We start from the raw sequence: 20,861 nt of genomic DNA, 5'->3' as shown, positions 1-20,861 counted from the left end.
TAAGAATCATGGTCCTCGTGGGTAACGGCAAATGTTAAAATCTGGATTTTACGTTGAATTCATATCGTATACACTGCATTATATTTGCATCAACTGTCACGTGCTGCATAGTGAGAGAATATACATTGTTATACCATACATCTGTATACGGAGTACGTATTATAAAAATCGTATGGGTATTACGCAGCTATGTACAGCATTACGATGTTTCGAGGAATATGAGACTTTTTTTTTTAAATAGTTGGCATTTATCTTATTATGTTATTACACTGATACTGTACATGGTAATTAGACGGATAGAGTCTCTCTATGATATAAACGACCTTGTTACTACACGTGTCATATAGACGATGCCCTGAATGTGTACCGGTTACATTTTTAAAATCCTCGCAAACTTCTCAGTAAGTCTAACCAGAGTATTCTAGATCCCTGTATTCGTAATTCTTAACGAGAAATTTTCTTAATTAAATTAGCCTCAAATGAGAGACGTAGTCGCTACAAGAAGTCATAATGAAAGTCGTCGAATTTGTCTCGTAAGTTTATTTACTCCATAAATCAGTCGAATCTACAGTGAGATTGTAGCATCTGTCCCGAGATTCATGAAGATACGCGACATCAATATGTTTTAGAAAGTCGATGAATCACGTTAACAAATAGTAGCCTAATTTTGGTATAACAGGTAAGGATCGAGAATCTGAAAAGATTCCGAAATACCGAACGATACCGTGTCCTTACCAAATAACAGTTATACCTATCGGTACCAATTACCGATATAAGATTATACAATATCCAAAAAGCCTTTGGATATCCGTATTACGGAATTCAACATTAGGCTACGTAGGTAACCGGTACTATTTTTCAACTTTAGTTATCAAACTATTATCAAGAATAACAAATCGTTATCGTGAATGAAATTCGACAGCGAAAGATACATTGGATACTATATCATTAGCCCGTAGATGCACTGTACCATGCGCTATAGTATAATCAACATACAGTTTCGTATAAGCCGCCAGGACTGCTACAGGGGTATCTCTAATTGGTGTGATCTTCAGGGCTGGGCAGGAAAATTAGGGGTGGCTGGCATCAGTTGGACGAAGGGATTCCCGCCGAAGGGTTGACTAACCCTTTAGCACCATGCAGACGTCGGACGGGACTGGATGATAGTAATTGCTACTCGAGGACGATTCTCGAATCGTTTAGTTCGTGTATAGCGGCGCACTTCGCGTTAGTCATCGTTACGCTAATCCGTACCGAGGAATCCGACGAGTGTACCTAATCGGCACGTGGACCGGTTACCGAGGTCTCGTTAAGAGTCGGGCCTTTCCAAAAAGGCTTCCATTACCGTTCTCCGATGTAGTTATTGGTGGAGCCGATTTCCGCCGTGAAAGCTAAAGAACTGCAAAAGGAGCAAAGGACTACTAACGGGCCACGTAGTATACCCGCTGGTAAAGCGTGTCTACGTGTTGATCGGTATTGACTTTTTTATCCTCCTCAGCTCTGGTAACGATACCATATATACATATAACAATGTATGCACCATGTGACCGTACATGTTTGACGTGTGGTTGAGATCTTATTGAACAAGGAAATATAATATTTGAGCAGTGGGTCAAAGGTCAAATTGAAATTAAACAAATGTAACGCAACGCGAAGATTTAACGGCGGAATATAAATTGGTGATAGCCACGAAGAAGACGGTCACATGTGAGAATTCGAGAGCGAGAACGGTCGGGTTGCTGTCCGTTAACTAACCCTTTGAACTCTATACTTAAGTGAAGTTCTTGCGGAACGATTTTAGGACGGACTGTATCATTTCTGCGTTTCCATTGGCTTTGGATATGTTTATAGTCTATACTTTTTGTTTACGCTTATGTTCGTCGTGTATACCTATATATGTATGCCGTATGGGCATACCGTATGGGTATATGCGAGTTTCGGAGCTGGGTAATAATCTTGGCGTGTATCTCGAAGGGCGTTTAGGTTGATGAAGGGTTCTATAAACGGCCTTCTGGCCCATGTCTCCTCCTTTCTCCGTTCCACCATTCCCTTCAACGTTTCTTCCGTTGATGGTATTTTTCCAGGGGACGGCTATAGTCCAATACCGCGGTATAACCGCTATGCGTGTCTACGCTCCGATCCTCTTCGTCTCCCTCTTAATCTACGGCTAGCGTCATCTTCGTTCGGATAGAAAGACTCCTTTCATCTACCTCCGATACGCACCTCTAACTCAGCCATCCTGAAATCCAGTCTTGTCTCCGAAGCGCAGCGCAAGCCTGGCATTAAGCTGCGTCCGTCGAGCTGTCTGTCTGTGTCAGACTGAAATTTTAAAATTTGGAGCTGGGTCGCTGTGAGGCAGACCACAGATGCATCTCGAGGCTTCGCTCACGGCGTTATCGTCGCCCTAGCCGGTTAAGAGTTTTAACCTGAACCTCAAACCGGCCGATCCGATCATCCTCGAGTCACTGGGGATCGGCATGATCGCTATACCGATGTTTAACTCTGTTTTCCGGTAGATAGAATTATAGCTTCTGAAGATGAGGCATTGTGCCGACGGCGTACGGCGCATGCAGATACAGTGCATTGAAATACTCGCGGAACCGACTCCTAGTATGGATTTAGCCAGGTACAGCGGCAGCTAGAGACGCGCTGAATACGAGTGATCACCGATTTTCAAGCTGATGACAAGAGGCACGACAGGTTCCCATAGGCGGCTGTGGACGGAGCTCCTGGCGGGGAGTCCTACGCTGCCGCCGTACGCCAAGCGTAAATCGGCAGGAACGTCGCGATCGCGTGTCTTCCCTCCCGCGGTAAGATAAATACTCAAGCGGATAAATAAGGGACACCGACCTGTTCGTAGTCGAGGCTGGCAGTGAGCGTGAATACTCCTGTGCTGGGATTCAGGGAGAATACGTCGTTCGCCCAGTCGGATATCAGAGCATAGCTCAATTGACTGTTTGCACCCTCCGCATCGGCATCCGTAGCTACGACTTGGCCAACTCGACTGCCTCTAGGTGCATTCTCAGCGATGTCGAAGGAATAGGCCGTGGCTTGAAAGGCAGGCGCATTGTCGTTGGTGTCTGTTACCTGAAACACGAGACAAAAGCAACGGTCAGTGTCTATTACGGGAATCTTTGGTAGATGCGTTAAACTGTGTGAACGTGGCTTTATGGTTCGGCACGATATAAAGGATCGCCCAATCAAATTAAAGATCGAACGGCATTCCGATTTTGGTGATCGGGGACGTCTAGGGTCTTGAGGTGGATTTGTGGTGCGGATCAGGAGGAGAGCTTGAGGAGGCTGAAGATGCAAAAACTAGTAGTCACTTGGGACGAGGGGAGCGGGGAGTGGCTGGGTGCAGGGGATTGATGGTCGGTATAAGGGGTGAGTGAAGGAATGGGGGAAAAAGGTCGAACGACGGAATGAAAGAGTGAAAGGAGAGAGAAAAAGACGGGGAACGGACGAAGAAAGATTCCGCGACTGTCCACGGACCCGAGGAGCAAACTATGATCGGACTGGAATTCCTTCTGCCTTTAAGAGGGCTGAGACTTCTCTGACGGACAATGCCAGAGTGAGCTTTAAAAGAATTCCTTCCGTTAATGAAGTGTCATAAAGACAACTTTTGTGGTTGCTCGAAAGGACCCAATCCCGGGGCCCCTCGTTAAACGAAGGTACTGTTTTTATTGCGCTATTGCTACGGATACTCGTAATGAATTACAAGCCGGACAGTCATTGGAGCAAGACCCAAACTAACAATTGTCACAGACGTGGGCTCTATCGGGTTCTTCTGGCACTACGAGATACCAATCGCGAGACGTTTTACAATTGGGAATTGTATCGGAATGAGATTTAAAGAGAAAGAGAAAAAGAAAAAAATTCGTGATCCAAAAGAGAATTCGTGGAGGTCGATCGTTCGAGGACAAAGGGGCTGATTGTTCTTGACGATGGTACCGGAACAGTGACGGGTACCGACCGAGTCGACCCACGCGCATGCGCCTGGGGCTAAGAGGTCATCTGCAACTTCCTGCTCTATCCCTTGTCCATTGGTCAATGCTATCCTGAATGCGCTAAGCATGGTCGTTCCGCGATCTGAGGCTATTTCTCTTCATCGATTACATCCTTCGGCAGTCGAAGTGGATGGATCGGTCTTCGTTTTATGAAATACGTGAATAATGGCTACACGGATGGTTCGTTACGCGAGAAATTTGAGTCTGATAATTGCAAAAGCGTAATGAGTCCGAGACACGCAAATAGAATGAAAACGTATTTAATACGCGTCTGGCTGTATTGGCAGAGTCAGTCGAGGTGGCAATGTACGCGTGCGCTAGAACACTTTGTGAGCAAGACTCACGATTTAACAGTTTATTGTTTATTACCCAATTACCGATATCGCGACGTAACGATCGAAGGACACGTAAGGCGCAAATAAATGAATTGGTAGCATGTACCGCTAGGAATTTATCGGCGATTTGCGTCTTAAGGCGTTATAATGGAAACTGCATCAAGCCTTGGCAATGTGATACAGCTTTGGACGTAGCGGTGTATATCTTTTAAATTAATGACAAATAAATAAGAAAACCCACCAGTATCGTTAGAGTGATATCCGTATGCTGAACTCCGTCGTCGGCTCTTACTCGTAAAGTATACTTTTCTCTAGTTTCTCTGTCGAGGGCTTCGGCCAGTCTCAGTTGTCCCGTGGCAGGATCAAGACTGAACTGACTCTCCACTTCGTTATCGGTAGCGTTGTCCTCGTCCGGTAGGCTTGACTTTGGATTCGGTACCAGGGTGTATCTGAGGCTACCTATGGTGTCAGGATCAAAAGCCCTGAGGGCCGCGACCAGCGTGCTGGGTGGCGCCTCTTCGGAAACCTTGAATTTCCAGGGTCCTGAGCCCCAACTTGGCGGCACGTCGTTCTTGTCCAAAACCGTCACACGGACCTGAAATCAAAAGACATTCATCGGTCATAAGATGCCCAATAACCGGACGTGCGACCACTTTTTGTCGGTATCGACTGCTCTCCAAATATGTGTGGTCGTCGGGCTCCGATATCGGCGAATCGTAAAGGTACGCCGAACAACCGAGAGCGGCTTTCCCTGGAGAGGTCGAGCGACAGTCTATGGTAAAAGGACAAGAGAGGCCCTAAAGGGCATACTGCAAAAAGCATCGAATCAGGGGACCGTCCTGTAAAAATATTATATTTTTTGGTCTCTCTAAAGATTCAGGATTCAGCGTTATCAATCTTATCGAAATATCGCAAAGCGACAGGTCGTCCCTGGTGAATAAGGAAAAAGAATAACGCAAGGTGGACCTTAGCCATGGGGGAGCCAGGTCCTCGTGTAGAGGCATAGTTAGCGTTCTATTAGGTGGATGGAGCAGGCATGCACGAGCCTCTTCCAAGAATGGGCCCCTCTCGAGCCTAGACAGCTCTAGGAAGAAGACACTTGTTACCTTCTTGAGCAACCTGAGGAACGACTCTCGAAAAGACTAGAGCCACGGAGCAGTAAGAGAGACGGGCAAGAGAAATTATGAAAGGGAATGACGATCAATTGGTGAAGTCAGTAGGGGACCCCGTATTCTGGACCACGGTATAGAGTCAAGGTTTGATTCCTGATCCCCAGAAAGGGACCATAGAGGCGTACCGTCACGAAAATAAGATAAGTTAGGACATCCATGGAATTTCTGTGGAACGCCGAGTGGAATTTCACAAGATGATTTTCCTGCTGGTACCAACTGCGTTTCTCTCTGATTTACCGAAGAGATCAGATACACGTTGTTCGGTATACTCTCTGTCTGTTTTCTTGTTCCTCTCTTTTATTCCTTTTATTTATCTTTCACCAAGAGAAGGTCATTAACCGTACAGGGTGTAGAGGGTATACATACAAGTACAGAGAAATAAAACGTTCAGAGCCGATCTATGAACGCGACATAAATCTTAGCCTGGTGTCGCCGAAGGATGGAGACTTTTTGAAAAAGTTTTCTCACGAGATGGAGCCACCGATTAGGATTCCCCGTTCGCCCATCATCTCGATCTCTTGCTTTTATTAAATCGCATTCTAATCGGTCGATTAGTACACGGTACCTCAGTTGTCAACGTTTCGCGCGTGATACGAATTTTCGCTTGGTTCTCAGATCTGTATATACTTACGTACGCACATATCGGTACCGTACAGCCGCTACTACCTCTACCCGACTTCACTATCCGATCGCGTCCCCTTAGGCACGCAAGATTTATTTCTTTACCCACGCCTTCTTTTGCTCCCATAGACGTCACGATCGAACGACGCTCTCGCAAAGACCCGCGAAATTCAAGCGACCGTTTGCTCGGCCGACCGGCAAAGTTCATCGTCGCTGTGGGGTCCGCCCTTGCTAAATCCAACGACTGTTTCGCTTCATCTACCATATCTAACGGGATCTGCTCTTCGTGATGTTGAACTCGCGTAATGGGAAATGACGCTTGGTTGGTGATACGATCTAGCAGTATCCAAAAGGTAATAGAGGTAACGACCAGAGACGTACAGGAAAATGTGGAAGAATTCAAGTTCAACTTAAAGACCAAGAATCCTTTGACTTTAATTGATCGATGAAACTTGATACTTATTATGAAATCGGTACAAAACCAGCCAACTATCATAAGCTTAAGGTATCTGTATACTGGGAGAACCAGTCTTTCGTTCGAAAAGAGTATGATCCCTTGGGACTTCCGGTGCTGGTGGACTACATGGCAATGAAGACCTTGATCACGGCGCGTGCGACCTTTGGCAGAGAAGTGGAAAGAGAGAAAGAAAAAAAAAAATGAAAAACAAAATGGAATTTTGTCATGTGGGAGGGTATCTTTCTGTCGGGTAGGTATGGGAGCCGATCGCTCCTGTATCGGAGCACGTGTGAGAGTGCCGCGAGAGTATGTGAGCATATGTACGTAAGATGGTATTCCGAGTGAAGATGCGTGCAACCACGAGCACTGTTACAGGAACGAGTGTCACCTGCTTGGGCTGTACGAAACCAGTTTGCCATTAGACACTGATCGCATCGGATCTTCAAAATCGATCTGGGCAAGATTTTGACGAGTCTCCGAATCGAGTAATGAATTTCGATCGTTACCAATTTGAATATTTTTTTTTTCCGAGAGAATTTTTAATGGCGTTTCTCTAATTTACCGGCCGAATATATCGATTTCACACTCGTAAGCTGTGTGACGCCTAATCGTATTTCAAGTACTGTTGATTTGTTGTGATATCTTATGAATATTAAGTGTTTGCGAACGCTTTAATGGGACGTTGGTCGTTGAGGAATGGAGACCTTGTATTCGATAGATTTATCATCCCGTAGTAGGGGTATCGTGGGAGAGTTCACTTTTCGGTGTCACCTACGCGCTAAGAATTTCATTACCTCGCGTACTTCTTCTTCCTGTCTCATGAACATTTCAGCGTGAACGACTCTGACAACTCCGTCGAATCTTATGAATAAACCGTGCCGAATGAGCACATCTTCGCTCGGCATAAGTACCCCGGTGTATGTTACGGAAAAATTGTTACCCAATTATTCTTGGACTTCTCGTACAATGCTATTCCACGTATTTGGTTTCAGGAACGTGGATGGATTTATTCCTTCATTTTTTTTTACACTACGAATCGTTCAGACAATATCCCCGTGTCCGCCTGACGTACAGTGGAGATCAGTTGGAATGTATGAATTCTGGTTCGATGTGAAAATTATGTGATAACTGTAAAAGTAAGAAAGTGCATCCGGTTGTACCATTCAAGGATTCGATCTTGCCGAGTAACAGATCTTGAATCGCGAAAACAGGTGTATGGCGCGAGTGGAGGTAAAAGAGAGTGAGAGTAGAGAGGATCGAAGGTTCACGTGACGGCGGTAAAGCATGATACGATTTAAGGAAGCGAGTAAAAAAAATTGTATAAAATCGAAGGGAAATAAAAAGGAATAAAAACGGAACAAGATCGAAGGAAAAGGGGAACGCGTAATCTTTTAGGAGTTGGGCCCCGATTCGAAAGATTGGTCTGGCCCGAGGTCGAGTGATCGCCGAGGAGCGTGCGAGTGAGAGTAGCGCCGAGTAGAGTAGAGCGAGCTGGAAGATCGAGGGGATAGCGTGGTTCGGGCCCGAGGGCCCAGGAGCCCTGTGTGAAGGGCACAAGAGCGGCAAGGCGGACTTGAGGGGAGCCCAGACCGCTTATCCGATCAAACATGATCGTACAAATAGAGAAGCACTCGTGTCAAGTCCGAACCTAGCGCCATCTTTATCGGGAAGCTCGTGGGCCTCTTTTCTTGTTTGGAACAGGCGGTGGTCACCGGGCCCGGTATGTAGGTACTACTCTACGGCTGCCCGGTAATCCGAATAGCATCCAATCTCCGTCGTTCAGACCCTGAACGGATCCCTTTTCGGTCTCCGAATGTTAGCCACGACCGTTGGGATCGTGCCTGGGCCTGTCATGGAACTTTCAAAGGGCCTCATCTCTGATCGCGTAGTCAGCCAAATGAACGGACCCGAAGGGAGACCGAGCTGGATGATATTTGGCCGTGGTGGATTTTTTGAAAACGATGAAGAGGGTTTCTACCCTCCGATACGACGAAAACAAAGACTGATCAAACCGCAAATTTTTTCTTTAATCTTTCGAAATTCCTTGAAACCTTTGAAGACCAATTTTTTTTCTGACACTCGTTTAAAAGGAGAATTAACATTTTTGGTATCTTATCGCATTCTACACAGAGCAGATGCCAATCTCAAGGTATAAAAGTAGATTAAAAATCATATCTATATGGACTGAAAAAAATCTTTGTCGTGAGGTTATCTTATCTCCCTTGAATGATCGACGAGAAGGGATCGAGAATCGAGTACCGATCGAGGTGGAGTCCACGTTGCTTAATCGCAATTATAAACTCATCAAAGCTTCGAGCGGTACCGCAGAGACTCGTAACCTTTGCCAGTCTAAATTGAACCAGAGATCATCTGCTGGTTTAGTATAGAAATTCCACAGAGGATCCTCACCCCTCTCTAGCCATAAGACGACCATCCTCTTTCATCTTCCTAGTTTTATCCCTCTTTGACTTATCGATATATTCCTCCCTTCGACAGCCCCCGTCCACAAGCCCATGTTGATTTAGGATCTCTGCACACGAGTTTCTCAAGTATCGATCAGCGATCGTTTTGTTACCGATCGGCACAGACACGTGGTATCGATCCTGAGTAAAATCAAACGATTTCTGTGAAAGATCGATTCGTCGCCATTTAAGAGGAAGTCAGTCCGCACACATAGTATCTCCTGGGAGTCCATGCTCGCACCTGTCCATCCTACCGGCCGCTGGTAACCTACAGTGAAACAAGTTGGACCCGCTCCGTAGTTCTGGGCCTTTCTTACTCGTCTAACCCTGCTAAGAGAAGAGAGAAAAAAAGAAGAAAAAAAAATATAAAAAAAAGAGCAGTTCATCTTCAAAAGGAAACGACCGACATTTTTTACGTGGTTAAAATCGCTGGGAATTCTAAAGAAGAGCGAGATGAAAAAAAAAAGAGAAAAATGACAGGTTGCAAAATCCCAAGAGGAAATGAGAGTGGATTGTCGTGGAACGGAGCAGAGAATGGAAGTAGAATGACGCCGATAAGGAGAAAGGATACGATAATAATGACCAATGGGACAAATGGATACGGTCGGTCCTCTTTGGTAAGTAAGTGTACATATATCGTGTTGGTATATATACACCGTGGGGAATGTATGTATACATACAGTTACTATCCCGTAGGAGAAGGGACCGTAGGGCCCCGTTTGGAGAGCAAGGAAAGATGGTATCTGCGTCAGCTCGGTCGGGGATCAGCGGATCGGATCGAGTCGCTCAGCAGGGGTTTCTTTGGGTCATGCACGAAGTGAGTCCCATTCTTCCCCCTCCAGAGTACCGGTCCCCACGGGGTCCCGTGGGTTCTCTATGAGGGGTCGAACCACTGAGTCACCCGATACATAACATGCCTTCGAGCCCCATAGGCCACGGCTAAAGCACACAATAATTCTGCTCGACTGTTCGGAGACAATAAGATATATCTTCCGTGCTTACGACTAATAGCTCAGCTTCACAGTTCCCGACTGTCAACCTGGACCGATTCGACTCGCGATACCTCACGCATTCATCCTGGCGAAGATCGATCGTCCGGCGAGAATATCCGGAACGTCGTGCTGGACCAAGACCGTCTTTGCGGAATCTTCGAAGAATTTTGAATTTTTTAAGTATTCTACAAGTGGTTTCATATTTTGCATTTTTTCTTTCATATTATTCCAGGTGAGAAAAGTTCAACTGACTTTCATCAGGTTCATGCGGTATATGCATGCAATCTAAAGGACGTATCGATATCACGAGGAAGACCCTGAAGTGGCACCGATCGTGGTCGATGCTCCTGGCGATGCTGCACGTGTTGGGTGACTCTGCTCTTGGGGAATAATATTTCTCGTAGGGATACGATATTGGATTATAGCAGAGGTTACGTTCACCTGTGAGAAGTGCGTGACCGCAGAATCGGGTCAAGTGTTCATATCTGACAGAGTGGAAGTTTGTGCTCCTCCCTGGTAGTACTTTTTGACCTTATTCCTTACTTCACGCGGCTGACAGTGGTAGTACTTTCTGACCTTATTCGTTGCTCGACTCGGTCTTCTTAGGTTAGACAGTGCAAGTGGCGGCGAGGATTTTCGATATTTTTGCTCGTGAAAGTTTACAGGACGCCAGAATGACGCAATGTCTTGTTCAACGAGAAGACACGGGTCGTTAAGGCTGCCCGATAAAGGAAAAGGTTTGGTGGTCTCGAGCTACGGTATATATATAGAATATTTTGCTGATGAAATTGTTCAAGACAGACTAACAAGGGAACGTCTGAGATAAATAAATTCGAGTCGCGATGAAATATTGCCGAGTCGTGTATATCTGTAAAAGGAATTTATTGTGGAAGATGAGTATCTCGCTTAAATTGTATCACTGTATATGTATATAAGCCAACAAAGTTTCACTAAAAATCAAGTTCGAGGCGCATTCCAGAAATTCGCGAACACTTTTCCTTATGGTCCGCGTCGTCATTCAAGAGGCGCGGCCGGTCAGAACGATATTATTAGTCGGACTTGTTCGCGACACGTAGGGTAAATAAGACCCAAACCACTGTCATGGCGAGAGGATACCCGTGACTACATTAATAATCTGGTGGAGCATGCCAATTAATGGCACCCGGACATCTTGTAATCGGCTCATTCGCATTCCGTGAATCTGAGCAGATTTGGTTCGGCTACATTTTAGGTCCGATCCAGGAGGGCGAGGTTGTCGTTATACCTGAAGATGCAATGCCCCCCCCAATCCCCCCTCCCGCCACCACCTTCGTCTTTTCCGTTGGTACTCTCTAATTCAGCAAACACTCCTACGGGACCGTCATTTTGGTGAACGAACTCTGGGGAATCTGGGGGACCAATTAACTATGTTTTCACGTTTACATGTTATTCCCTATGGAATTATAAGTAGGCCTCAGACCCAGCAGGATTGGGTCCGTGAGGATGACCAGGTAGTAAGATCGCGAATTCGCGGCTCGATCTTCGGGCTATAAGCAAGCACCTTCGTGGTTCTTACGATAAGTGGGCCTTACGCTTTGGGCCCCTGCCCGTTCGGATTAGGACGGTTTTGTGGCTGGGATGTCTGTCCTTCTTGCTCTTTGGCTTTGATAGACCAGCCAGCGAGAACGAGGGAGAGATGAAGAATAAGAAATTGAGAGGAAGAAAAAATATCGGTACCTACTGCTTCTTCGTTCGTTGGCATGGGAGATGAAGAAAGAGACAAGGAGTGCTCGTGGGTGCGGAAGAGAGAGGGAGAGAATGTAGAGGCAACGGAGGTAGAGGGTTGCCTGCCGAAGGAAGGGAACAACCTATGATCACGTCATTAATTGAAAGAGGGCCGCCGCGGCTACCGGACCACGCCACGATTTTACGTGGCTCATGGCCGAAACACGACACGGGCCCAGCTTTTTTTCTTGCCCCTAGGAATATTCAACTTGCGCAGTATGAAACGCGTTCCGACGCGAAGCGTCTCGATTTTATCCGGGATGCCTAACCTGTCCTAACCAAGATTCTCGTAACTGGAATGCAGTATACGCTCGGCACACGGCACTAGGACTGACTATAACACTTTTGGTTCGCTTTGGTATTCGATTTGTCTACACGTATACTACGGGAAATTCAGAACTGTCCGATCGAACCCTCGTATCGCTTCAGAGTTCAGAAAAGCTCAATAGAGCGGCCCAAATCCGTTCCCCGTAACGAAGTTAGCCACGGTCCGTCAAAAGTCATCCCGGCACGCACGGTGGTGCTCAATCAAAAAGAAATTCTTCAAATTTCATCTCTGCCGTACTTTTCTCAATTACAAATCGCAAGCACACTACCGTCACGGTTAGCCCATGTATAAGATCGGTCAGCAATAACTCGAAACTCTGGTCAGTCGGTCGGCCGCTGGCGGCGAGTCCTGACCAATCGGGTTCCGGGCTTCCGAGAGAAAGTTGCGTCGGTTACACGATACGTAGCTTATGGCCGTATATCTTTCGTGGGCATTGAATGTAGGTACCTAGGTACTAACTCGTTGGGTACGTACCCACGTAGGTAAATACGTACGCGTGGGTCCAGGAGCGTGTGGGGGTTCAGCAGATAGCAGCCGGAGGCTGTGGTACCCGTGGGCAATAATGGCTGACTTCCCAGATTTTCTGCACCGTTCAGTCTGCTGGTGGGTAGCGTATCAGTACCTAGTCAATTCTTATCGACCTCATAGAATCGCATTGATATCTGATTAACGAGGTGCGAGGAATGATAAAGGGACGTTCAGTATATTTGATTCTTCCTCGTTTGGGAAAAGCCCAGCCTCCCGTAGATCAGTGCGAACGGTGCACGAGCTTCTCTGTCTGTTTGTCTCCGGCAAACAAACAGGCACCGTTCAAATATCAAACAGCTCGCGTGCGCTACTGAACTCCCAACTACTGTGAACTCGGCTTAACAGAATGGATTTCTCTTGTACTCCATATAACATAAGGTATAGATCTTTCTCGAAGTTTCTCGAGAAGTGCTCTAGTTCTCTGTTACCTACAGGAACGATCCAATGAATTTCCATCGTGATTCACCGGTTCATCACGAGGATTAAAACGTTTCCTGATAGAAAGCTAGAGAAGGTTCTAGATATTTTAGGATGTCCACTTAGGTACCGTTCTCTAAGCTCTGCTTAGTCTTATGGCTTCCTTTTCGGTTTAAAAGATCTAGACCCGGTCCAAGATAGAAGACGGTCTCGAGCGTCAAGATCGAGTCGGAAGAAGTAAGAAGAGGCAGAAGAGAGCAGGAGGGCGAGATGCAGCGGGCAAGGGTGTAAATCATAATATGTAAATCTCTGTGATTTCGTCTGGCTCTTACTGGCGCTCAGAGAAACTGGCCAGTCTCGGGCCATGAAGTCGAAGGATACCATGACGACGCCTGGATGCCTTCCAGAGTGCCTCGTCCTTCCTCCTTCCAGCAGGACTCGGGACAGACCGGTCGAGCAAATAATCCCGATGCTTCTCCCGCTCGAGTGCTCCTCGTACTCTACGTGTGCGAGCTGGAATGACTCTCGAAGATACTTGAAGAGGTGGGTGTCTTTTCTCCTGAATCTCCCTTCTCTCTCGCTCTCTCGTCTTCACTGGGTCCACCAACGGTCGCTCAGCGTCCTTTGATAGAGCGTAGAATCTGAGGTTGTCTTATTGAACCAGGAATCGCTGGACTGTCGGAGTTAATCCCGACGGGTCTTGCTCGCTATCATGAGTAGTTTCTACCCGTCGCTCGGCATAGTCAAAGGCAATATAAAAGGTATAGAGTGTGGAATTCAGCCTCTCAGCTTGAGACCCGCGTTCTCGGCTGGACCCGACTCGCTTGGACTCGCTTCGACTTGATTCTCAAGACTGGAGTCTCTTCGTTGCTTGATGGCGGCGCGAGGCATGCTGCTTCCCTGCATGCTAGCCGTAGGCCTTACGTGGTTGGCTTGTAAGTCGGCTTGACTTCGCTTCACGGTCCAGTCTCGAGTGTTCAGCCTCGTCGAAGAGCCCTTCGCATCGTTTCGCCTTCTATCAGTGGCGTAACGCTTGATGGTAACCAGTGCCCTTTTACATCGGCGCTGATATCATTAGCCATGGAAGGTACATGGACAAAATTGTTACGGATAAGAACTGATGATTTTGTTCCCCCCTACGACTAGATACCCGGCAGACGTAGTTCCGTATAAATGCTTCTGGCGCCTTCGTCAGACTGCTTCCTGACACAGACTCCGTGTGGCGCATAACGAACTGCATTTGCGGAATGATAATTTCCCAGGAATTCGAGAGACTCTCGACTGTTGCAAACGAACAGGGACGGGGTAATGATTGCCGAGCGCCACTTGGACCCTGCATTGGTACGGAATACAGGAGTGAAACTTAAAGCCATGTGTATAGAGAGCGCGCATGGAAAGTCGTAGCGACAGGGTGCGCCAAGCGTGGAATATGAAAAGCATAGATGAAAGAACGATTAAGAGAACGCTAAACTCGATAGACACGTAGAAAACCGGTGTGGTTAATACGGTTAGTAGTAGCAGCGTTTAACTGCAGAGCCGTTAGAGAGGACTGCGTAATAATAGTCGAAGGTTAGGAAGCCTCGGTCGAAAAGCGAAGAAACGGTAGTCAGGCCAGGTTCGCAAGGTAATTGGCTCCGTGGTAAAAAAAAAAAACATATTAATGAAAAGTGGATGAAAAAAAAATTTCAATCTAAATACAGTGAAAAAGATCTTACACGGGTGGATTCTATCATTGGGCCCATCGGGCTTTATGCACTTCCGTACTGTAACAGGGATAGAGCTCTGTATCCTTACACGTTCCATTTAGGGCGGGCTCTGCCATGAGAATATTAGAGAGGACCGACTGATAGCCGAAGGTTAAGGACCTTCGCCCCGAAAGCCGAAGGCTGCAGAGGCGAAGTCTGTCAAGTGCATACAGTCTGCCCACGGACAGAGGGACGGACGGACGTGCGGTCAGGGCCCGTCTGTCCACACCTTGTCCGTCTTCATTGCGCTCAAACTCTAATTAAAACCTCATACCGGACACTATGCTAGCTATAGTTCGTGTAACGGTCGGGTAATTGGAGAGCGAAGCTCGCGCAGTGGACTTTGTATGGGCGGTGACCGTCGGGAAGGGGCTTGATGACCTCGATGATGATCAGCCAGCAGAGAGACCCTTTCTCGGAGACTTATCGAATTCGTACTCCCGGAGAGACATCTGGGACGTCTCTTGGCTACCGGGGAGCCCGCCATGCCTCTCTCTGCCCTGGGACGATCAATTTATCGAGGAGAGTCTATGGTGGCTTATTTGTCATGGCTGAAGTCTCCGAGGCGCAAGGTGAACCCTGCAGGACCTAGATGGAGAGGAGGGTGTAAGACTTGGCCATAGCCACCCGACTGCCTCTATTAATGAGTCGATTCTCCACGCTCTCCTTTCCTTTTTTCACCTCTTCTTCGGATTTTTTATCCGCCAAGCGTCTCTCACTCACTGGAACTCTTATTCTCCTCTCCCCCTGCGGCGGCCAAAGCGACGTTCCTTTGCTTTCTTTCGATCGGCCCTCTTCCTCCTTCTTCTTCCTCCTCTTCATCTGCTTCTGCTTCCCTCGCGCAGCATGCCACGGCTACGTATTGTGAACGCACCCGTACGTACACGGGGCATCAGTCCCGTCGGTGTGCGTACACCCACGAGCCCTGGAATTCTTGGGGCCTATTGATGATTTTCATCGCGGGTAGATTGCTTTTTCGTGGAGATGGAATCCACGCTGCACATATTGCCCTTTGGAAAATTAGCTGAGGCCTTGAAATTTTCTCGTCCATTCATTCAAGATCTTCAAGGTGGACCGTACATTCGTGCCGCCTCATTCTTAACCGCGTATCATGTGGAGGGGAAGACTGTACAGGGATGATTTAAGAATTCTTCAAAGATTACAAGTCATTCCTGGAAAGAATAGTAGAATTCTAACAAGAATCTTCGTCATCGCCCCGATACGTGTGGTACCTAGCCCTAAGGTTTGGCTGAACGCTTGTTAACGTGGTTCATCGACTAGGAACGTTCACTCGATTCCCCGAGCACTGGAACCAGCCTGAGTGACAGTTGTGCATAATCTAATTGGGTCCAGTAATCCACGCAGGCTAATCAGCCTTGCGAGGATAGTCCTCGCGGAGATTCTCCAAACGGTGCGGATCGTTCTCACCAGGGACAAAACACGACCAAGGCGAACGTGACGATAGATGGTGTCGGGTTGGTTTTAAACCAGGAGGTTTTTTAAGGACCGTGCCGATAGTTCCTTGGGGTCACCTTGGTTGGCTGATGCCTCTTTGAGACCTGAAAGAGCTTCACAACAATGCCGGAGCCTCCGCGGCTCACGGGCAAGAACACCATCGCCGTAGACTCCCTCTTTATTTCTTTCGTTCGCTTCTACCTCGGCATCTAACGGGTGGACAGAAGTACTTGGAAATCCTACTGGCGATCTCTGAGATTCGGACGCTATAAAACGACGAAATACCTCACGCTGTCGTTCGAGATGTAATTTTTAAGCAAAAAAATTTATCCAAAAAAAAAATGAATATATACGGATTCATGGAAACATTTTTTTTTTCCTTCACTAAGAGTCTCTCGTATCCAGAAATTTTTTTCCACCCAGTAGGTACACGTACGGTTCGACGCATCAAGCCGCTGCTAGTGTGTTGCGCGACCGCGATGCCCAGATATTTTGTGAGCTGTGAGCTGTGAGAGCTCTGAGAGAGGAAGAAGGGACCCTCGTCTAGCAGCCTCGGACAGCTTTACAATGCAACCCCTGAATTCACAATCAAACCTGACCGTCTCATGGTTCTACTCTCTCTACTCATCCTCCTGCGTTCCAGCTCCTCGCAGCATCCATTAGCTGGTTACGATAATTTTAACCTTGCTACTTGACTCTGCTGTGCAGTTTCAGATACCCCAACATTTTCCTAACCCGTCCACGTGTGTTTACATTTTACAAACTATAATTGTACCCATAATTCAATTAAACGAGTTACAGCTACCGGTGCGTGTGTTTCTCTTGAGTTGGCACAGACGCCAGTGACGTCACTCGAAACAAAAATTCAAACTCAACGTTACGACGCGGCATACCTGTGTTACAGCAATGCGACGCTGAGCAGCTATACGTGTGACAAATTGCATATAATGTGAATTTTGTACTTTGTCAAAATTTTCATTAAAATTTAATACATCGATGAATATTATTAATAAGTTAAAAATCCCTTAAAAAATTGTCTACACGCACCGACACCTGCATCGAGTGAATTAGAAAAGCGGTTCGGTTCGGAGCAACGAATAGCTAGGCAAACAGAAAGGGATAGGATGCGATTGTAGATGAGCGCTATGCGCAGAGGTGTTAACGCGACGATTAAAGGCTCGTTCACACCGCTCACGCTTAAACCGTACCACGGTATACATCATGGGAAAGCTTGTTCAGTGCCGTCTCCTAATCATTCCCTGAAAAAAAAAGTGTAATATCCAAATCGTTAGGTTTTTCATAAAATCCCCAAGCAGGATGTGGCACCGTTGCCCAAACTAATCCTAGGCTTGTGCGCTCGATCGCATATTTCGTAATGGAGTATCGGAGTCTATTATTAAAATTCACGGCTGATCGCTTACGGTCTCCATCGATCTCTGGTAGATACAGAAAGCAAGAAGAAAGAGCACCGTGTCCTAAGTACGGATCGGTACGAATCGATCCTCATAGTCCGAGGACGGATACCCAGCCGAACAACTCATCCGCGAATGGACCGTTCGAAAGCGCCTGCGAAGGGTGTCCCGCGCAAAGAGTAATGAGTAAAATAATTCCTGCGAGAATAAAAGGCTTAAAATCATGAACAGCAAGAATCGGTAGTAACGATACGACTAGCGGACGATGCTGAGAATCAAGCAATGTCGTTACCGAAGCAAGAGGATGAGGTTCGCGCCCACCCTAATAAATAGCCCATTAGCGAGTTAAGTCAAGCATCCCTGACGGTACGTGGGCAACGTGTGGGCCATTTTCAGTGAGGCCTTCGATACTTTCGGGAGGCACTCGAGCAGATCTTCATTTTTCCAGTGCGGCGGCAGAAGGCGAAGATCCGACCCACGGTGTGGCGTGGCATTAGGCGCGTAACAACAATATCATCGTTATTATAATCCGGTAATAACATACTGCGGCATTTTATGGCATACCGCTCTCTCCCTTCTCTTTCAGCCCTGCTATCGTTTACTATCTCGCTCTTTCGTCACTGGTAAGACCTCTCACTGTCTCTCGCTCTCTCACCTGGTCCTTACTACTCCTATCGCGACTACCTCTCTCTCTCTCTCTCTCGCTCCCTCTGACAACCCACCGAGCTAACCACCGCTCGGCTTTCTTGCTCCGGCCGTTCTTCTTCTTCTTCTTCTTCTTCCTCCTCTTCATCATTCTCCTCCACCTCCTCTTCTTCTTCTACCTTCACTTCTTCTGCGCTCGCCTGAGCTATCCCTCTTGGACGTATTCCTCGTACTCGCATTTCCTCGCACTCCGACGTCTCACTTCTCTCTCTCTCTCTCTCTCTCTCTCTCTCTCTCTCTCTCTCTCTCTCTCTCTCTCGTACATCAGTGAGAGCAAGCGAGCAGTTTCGCACTTCGGAACGACCTTACACGTACGAAGTAGCCAACGTGCGTACTGCGCGTAAGACGGTATGCGGGACTCTGCAAGTCCTACGTTGCTATAGTAGGACGTTGGTAACAATGAGAGACGTGAGAAAGGCGATTTTCTTGCAGTTACCACGGGGGGAACAATTAAATTAAATAATTTCGTCGTATAATTGATTAGGTATGCACGACGTTTAAAGTCAAGGTTAAAATTGCTATATGCGTAAACGGTTCGACTCTAGTACAGTAAATAGGTAACGGTGTGGTAGAGTTGACGTTTAATTGAAAATAAAAGGATTACGTATATATTGTATACAAAGCCTTTGTCCGTCCTCCTCACTGTCTTTGATTCATTTGCTCTCCGCTTAAACGGAAATTCTTCTTAGTGTCTCTTGCCGATTTAAATCCTCAAGAGCCTCCCCCACTACGAGAAAAGGTAGACGACGCCGCCACGTAACACGCGCCGGTACCACGATTCGCTCTGTTCTCAATTCTACCTGTAAATTCGACCTTACTCTCATCTCCATTTTTCACATTCGGGACAATCGATCCTTCGATCATTGTTCACCACTGCGTGAATCTCTTTCCTCCTGTTCCTGTATGCCTACGATTCTTTAACTTTGAGTTATCATTGTTATGCTTATACACCTGGTGTCCCGGCGATCGGTATGTATAGCTTTTTTTTTTTTTTTTATAACGAAGAACGATTCTTCTTACCGTAGGTATCGTTCGTACGTATGTACGGGTATTATTATTCTTTCTATTTTTGCCTTGGATATATTTACGTGCTTGATCTCAGTCGAGGAGTGTGATTCTTGTTGTCTCTTTTCTTTTGGGACCGAACAACTTAATTTCTTTTGGGGTATTCGGTAACCGCTATTTATATCTACTTTTGGTACTTTGGTATCTACCTTGTTAGGTATCAGTCATTGTGTCTTTAGACGTATTGTACAGCTATATTCATATTTCATAAGCGTAATCGTGATCGTTAACACGATACTGGAATTAATGGATAATAATGTTTGATAGTATTTTTCAGCATCTTTGGGAACACCTGTTGCCAGTCCCTTAAGTTGACTTAGGTTCCGGCTGCTGGACTACTGATATTTCTATCCCCGAGGATTCAAAACAATAATAGACCTAACGAGTATTTTTGACTTTACTTAATTAGCAATACCCACCTATTTCCCTCACGCAATGGCTACTTCCAGAGATAATAAAAAGGAAAGCAATCACCTCCTATTAGTGCCTCTATTACAAAGCGTTTTTCGCAGGTACAAAAAAAGTTAAGTATTTCTCGGTTCACGCCGAAGCTGGAATATATACTACGTCTCATACTATTTGCAATGCTCATTCATATATATATATATATATATATATATATATATTATAGAACTACATAATGTCTAGGTTTGAACTAGGTTATGAAAATGAAAAATAAAAAGAGACCGTGCTCCAATTTCCAGATACCGGTAGTCGATACCTGATGCCCAGGAAATGGATGGAAGAAACATTCCGATCCCGTTTAGTACGCATGCGCATCGCAACTAGAATATGTAAAGTGAAGCTCACTTAAGACGTGCCACAGAGAGCAGTGGATAGTAGGAACGAACAGTGTCGCGTATTATACCGAACCGAATACCAGTAGTCGCAGCGATTGCTGTTACATCGGCCGTTATGAGGTTGTAAATGATCTATCGCCGGAGCGTCGTCGGCCGGTGCGTACGCGCGTGTACGCACGCGTGTACGTACACCGTGTAGATATGATGGAATAGTTCGGTTTAAAGATACAATTTGAAAAAAAAAAATGGGTGGAAAGAAAAAAGGAGAGTGAAAAAAGTGGAGCCGAGTCGTCGAGCCGGAGCCTTACACTCTGTCCTCTGGGCCCATAAGCCCGTAATACATAATATTTTCGTTTGGAGATCTCCGCATCCAGATCGGTTTATGCTAATTTCTGTGCATGCGTCCCTCTTTTTAACCTTTGTATTGAACACGCTTGGACCATCCGTGTGCGTAGCGAGAGAAGCTGCGTGTTTGGAAGGTTTGTGCAAGAGAGAGAGAGAGAGAGAGAGAGTGCTGGATATATGGGTACCCAATAGGCACTCTCTCTCTCATTTTCTCTCCTTTCCTCTTCGTAATTTCTTCGGGCGGGGGGGGG

At 46.5% G+C, this 20,861-nt stretch overlaps 1 protein-coding gene across 1 annotated transcript in view; it reads right to left on the bottom strand.

Annotated features, from left to right (window-relative positions):
* The window catches only part of LOC107263562 (cadherin-related tumor suppressor), a 62,196-nt gene that overhangs the window by 21,245 nt on the left and 20,090 nt on the right, over nt 1-20,861 (bottom strand). The window contains exons 2-3 of the mRNA XM_015730889.2: nt 4,584-4,937; nt 2,851-3,087 (exon numbers count right to left, since the gene is read on the bottom strand). Of these exons, the coding sequence (XP_015586375.2) occupies nt 2,851-3,087; nt 4,584-4,937 (591 nt within the window). The remainder of the gene's footprint in view (nt 1-2,850; nt 3,088-4,583; nt 4,938-20,861) is intronic.

The sequence above is a fragment of the Cephus cinctus genome, unplaced genomic scaffold (genome assembly GCF_000341935.2).
Source record: "Cephus cinctus unplaced genomic scaffold, Ccin1 Ccin1_scaffold0160, whole genome shotgun sequence".
Lineage (NCBI taxonomy): Eukaryota > Metazoa > Arthropoda > Insecta > Hymenoptera > Cephidae > Cephus > Cephus cinctus.
Note: the sequence above shows the minus strand (reverse complement) of the source record. Positions and strands in the feature narration are given on the sequence as shown.